Genomic DNA, 4272 nt, shown 5'->3' with positions numbered 1-4272 from the left:
TCCAGAGCTGATTTACTCTTATCAAAACATGTGATATGTTGATTATGTTTTACATTTACATCAAAAACCCATTTGTTAAGGCCCAATCACAAAAAAAATTATAACGATAATACATAATACAACGATATACATTGTTTAATAATCATTCTAATTCTTTGAGAATAGAATGTCCACAACTGTAACGATGCCGACACATTCCGTCGGAATCATTTTCAGAACCATTTTTCTGAATCCATCCTGCTTTAAAGAGCTCGAGCTTTTAAAGCGGCAGATGACAAAACTGCAGCACGCTTGTAATAAACAGAACAATATTGTCAGCAGGTGTAGATGCTAATGTAGTTATCATTATAGTTCTTTATAATACTTGCATTACTTTGAGTCGCTGTGGTATTATCATTGAACAAATCACATTAGAGAAGAAAAGAGCTTTCAGATGCCATTTCATGAGGACTTTCAATGAAAGTTTGTCATTTTGAGTGAATGATGAGCTTTGTTTTCGCAGGAACTCTGAAACGATTCCATACTTTTGGTCAAATTGGAACATTCCTGTTCACAAGTGGTGCCTACGGTGAGACGGGATTATCAGTTAATATTAGGGTTGCAAAGGGGCGGAAAGTTTCCGGAAACTTTCCACAGGAACTTATCCTGGGGAATTTTGGAAATATTCCCATTTAGAAACTTAACAGGACTTTATGAGAATTGGAAATTTTGGGAAATTTATATAAAATGTATCATATACAAACATACATATAAACATTTTGTTTGGTCATAACATGAAATTTCTTTTTCGCATTCAATTAATTCTAAATAGTAATTAATTCTTAAAAAGTAAATATGTAAAAAAAGTAAATATGTAAAATAGATATTTTTATTGCAATAATATATATTTAATATATATATATATATATATATATATATATATATATATATATATATATATATATATATATATATATATATAATATTTTTATTGCAGCAATTATGTGTTATTTATTTCAGTGTCACATGATCCTTCAGAAATCATTATGCTGATTTGATACTCAGTTATTGTCAATGTTGGAAACAGCTGTGCTGCTTAATATTTTTTTGGAACCTGTAATACTTTTTTCAGGATTCATTGATGAATATAAAGTTAAAAAGAACAGCATTTATTCTAAATATATATTAAAGTGATATTCACTTTAATATCACTTTTTATCAATTTCACACATCCTTGCTGAATAAAAGTATTAATTTCTTTCAAAAAAGAAGGAAAAAAATCAGTGACCCCAAAATTTTGACAGGTAGTGTATATTGTTACAAAAGATTTCTATTTTAAGTAAATGCTGTTTTTTAAATTTTTATTCATCAAAGAATCCTGAAAAAAAATATCACACGTAATAAAAATTTTTAAGATGCACAACTGTTTCTAACATAGATAATTGAGTATCAAATTAGTATATCAGAATGATTTCTGAAGGATCATGTGACACTGAAGACTGGAGAAATGATGCTGAAAATTCAGCTTTCATCACAGGAATAAATTATAATTTAATGTATACTAAAATAGAAAATAACTTTTAATATTACTGTTTTTTTCTGCATTTTTGATCAAATGTGCATGTTATGGACAGGGGGAATGCACAGTGCATGCAGGGGGCGTGTCCTCAATAGCCCTGCAGTGAGTAGTGTGCTGTGTGAATGTCAGGGTAAAAATTCAACTGAAATTGCATTAAATCTGGTTGTTTTAACCAAAATTATGCTGCAAGATGTTTGTTTTTTTTCAACTACATTTAAAGGGTTAGTTCACCCAAAAATGAAAATTCTGTCATTTATTACTCACCCTCATGCCGTTCCACACCCGTAAGACCTTCGTTAATCTTCAGAACACAAATTAAGATATTTTAGTTGAAAACCAATGGCTCCGTGAGGCCTGCATAGGGAGCAATGACATTTCCTCTCTCAAGATCCATTAATGTACTAAAAACATATTTATATCAGTTCATGTGAGTACAGTGGTTCAATATTAATATTATAAAGCCACGAGAATATTTTTGGTGCGCCAAAAAAACAAAATAACGACTTATATAGTGATGGCCGATTTCAAAACACGGCTTCAGGAAGCTTTGAAGCATTATGAATCAGTGTATTGAATTTGCTGTTCGGAGCGCCAGAGTCACGTGATTTCAGCCGTTGGCGGTTTGATTCGATACACTGATTCATTATGCTCTGAAGCTTCATGAAGCAGTGTTTTGAAATCTGCCATGGAGCCATCGGATTTCAACTAAAATATCTTAATTTGTGTTCTAAAGATGAACGAAGGTCTTACGGGTGTGGAACAACATGAGGGTGAGTAATTAATGACATTATTTTCATTTTTGGGTGAACTAACCCTTTAAGTACCCTGTTATAGGCTAACCTGCAATTTTGCAAATTCCCTGTTAATTCCCATATATTCCTGTTAATACCCATATATTCCCGTTAATTCCTATATATTCCTGTTAATTCACATGGAAAGTTTCCAGCTTTGAAAATTCCCAGAATTTTGCAACCCTAATTAATATTATTGGATTTTTCTGTTATTTGTGGGCCAGAGGCAGTTTTATTGTTGCCGCAGAGATTTGAGTTTATATTATTACAAAAATCAGTTCTGAGGAAAGTATCTGATTGTCACATTGATTTCTCATTCTCTGTTTCCCTTCAGACACTTTTATAAGCCCATGTTGATGAAAGGCGTAAACAGGTTACCAGCTCAGATCGCCGTGTTCTTCCTGTCAGCATTTTTCCATGAGGTTTCACCGCACATTTATATTGCTACATTGCAGTTTACAGTCTTGTTTTTGTATTGTGCATTAATAGTCTTGACAATATTTTGTTTAATTTTGCCAGTATTTAGTGAGCGTTCCTCTAAAGATGTTTCGGCTCTGGGCGTTCCTGGGTATGATGTTGCAGGTCAGTCTTAAATACCTCATAATTCTTGTTAAACGATCTTTTACTTAATTATCTTGAAACAGTTTTTGGTATTTCTGGCACCGTTTTAGATCTTATTTGACCGGATGCAAACAGTTTGTTTCTTTAGGGGAACACAGGTCTGATTTTGGACCAGAATCCACTGGCATCCCTCAGGGCTCGATTTTAGGACCTTTACTTTTTAGTCTTTATTTATTCCTGCTTGTCCAGCTTTTACCAACTCTAGGCATTAAATATAATTTTTATTTATTGTAAACATGGTCAGCTGCCCCATTGCTCACTAAATGTATTTCTGAGATAAAATCATGGATGGCTAGAAATTTTCTTTGTTTAAACGATGTTAAAATGTTTTTTAGTTCTCCTCATTAGCTCCATTGCCAAACATCTCCTTGGTTCTGTACTTGAGTTTCAGAAAAAGTGGAGGAATCTAGGAGTGATCTTTTCTTCACTGACATTTGACCCCCGTGTATAAAATGTTGTAAAGACTTCTTAAAGATATTGCAAAATTGATAGTTTTATTATAAACATCAAATAAAATGGAACCGTTCCTCATTTCATATTCTACTTCCTGTTTCAGATCCCACTCGCCTATTTCGTGGGCCGATTCTTGAGAGGAAACTATGGGAACGCAGCCGTCTGGATGTCGCTGATCATCGGCCAGCCGACCGCCGTTCTGATGTACGTCCACGACTACTACGTGCTGCATTATGGGAGCGCGTCAGAAGGCGTCGCTGCATGACGCAACGATTTTTGCAATAACCGAGATGTTGAATGTAAAAACAATGCATATATTTTTCAAAGGGAAATTTTTAACAGACTTCAGCCCAAATCAAATGTGATTATTAGTCAGAAGGTACTTGGAAGGTGAGCAAATGCGTTATCACGTGCAATCTAATGTAAACACTGCCGAGCCAAAGCAGCACGTCATTGCAATGCCTTCTCACTAATGTTTCATACTTGACATTTTCGTACTGATCAATTCAGAGACAAAATCAACAGTGCCAAAAATGTTGTTTTTATTTTTCCCAATGCATTTTAGATGGGTACTCATTTGTGTATGCGATATAAATGTAATGTTTTTTACTATTTGTGCCGTTGCTTTGGTGTGTGATTGACTGAATCTGTGAGCCATTGCACTTTATTAAAAATGCATGAAGTTTGTGAACCTTTAAAGGTTCATTTAAAGATTGTAACTGCTTTTATGTTGATTTCAATACTCGCTGTCAATTTTAGTTTCCAAAATGAGACATTATACAATACGTTATATCAACATTGTATATGAATGTGTGAAGCCAAAATTATATTTTTGTGCTATTTTAATTG

The 4272-nt window shown here is 33.5% G+C and overlaps 1 protein-coding gene across 1 annotated transcript in view; it reads left to right on the top strand.

The window, feature by feature from the left end:
• The window catches only part of dgat1a (diacylglycerol O-acyltransferase 1a), a 21629-nt gene extending 17357 nt beyond the window's left edge, over positions 1–4272 (top strand). The window contains exons 14-17 of the mRNA XM_067411364.1: positions 503–568; positions 2684–2771; positions 2869–2931; positions 3527–4272. Coding sequence (XP_067267465.1) covers positions 503–568; positions 2684–2771; positions 2869–2931; positions 3527–3688 — 379 coding nt within the window. The 3' untranslated portion in view covers positions 3689–4272. The remainder of the gene's footprint in view (positions 1–502; positions 569–2683; positions 2772–2868; positions 2932–3526) is intronic.

Source organism: Chanodichthys erythropterus, chromosome 15, assembly GCF_024489055.1.
Source record: "Chanodichthys erythropterus isolate Z2021 chromosome 15, ASM2448905v1, whole genome shotgun sequence".
In the NCBI taxonomy this organism is placed as follows: domain Eukaryota; kingdom Metazoa; phylum Chordata; class Actinopteri; order Cypriniformes; family Xenocyprididae; genus Chanodichthys; species Chanodichthys erythropterus.
The sequence above is the reverse complement of the archived record's forward strand: the minus strand, read 5'-3'. Positions and strand labels throughout refer to the sequence as shown.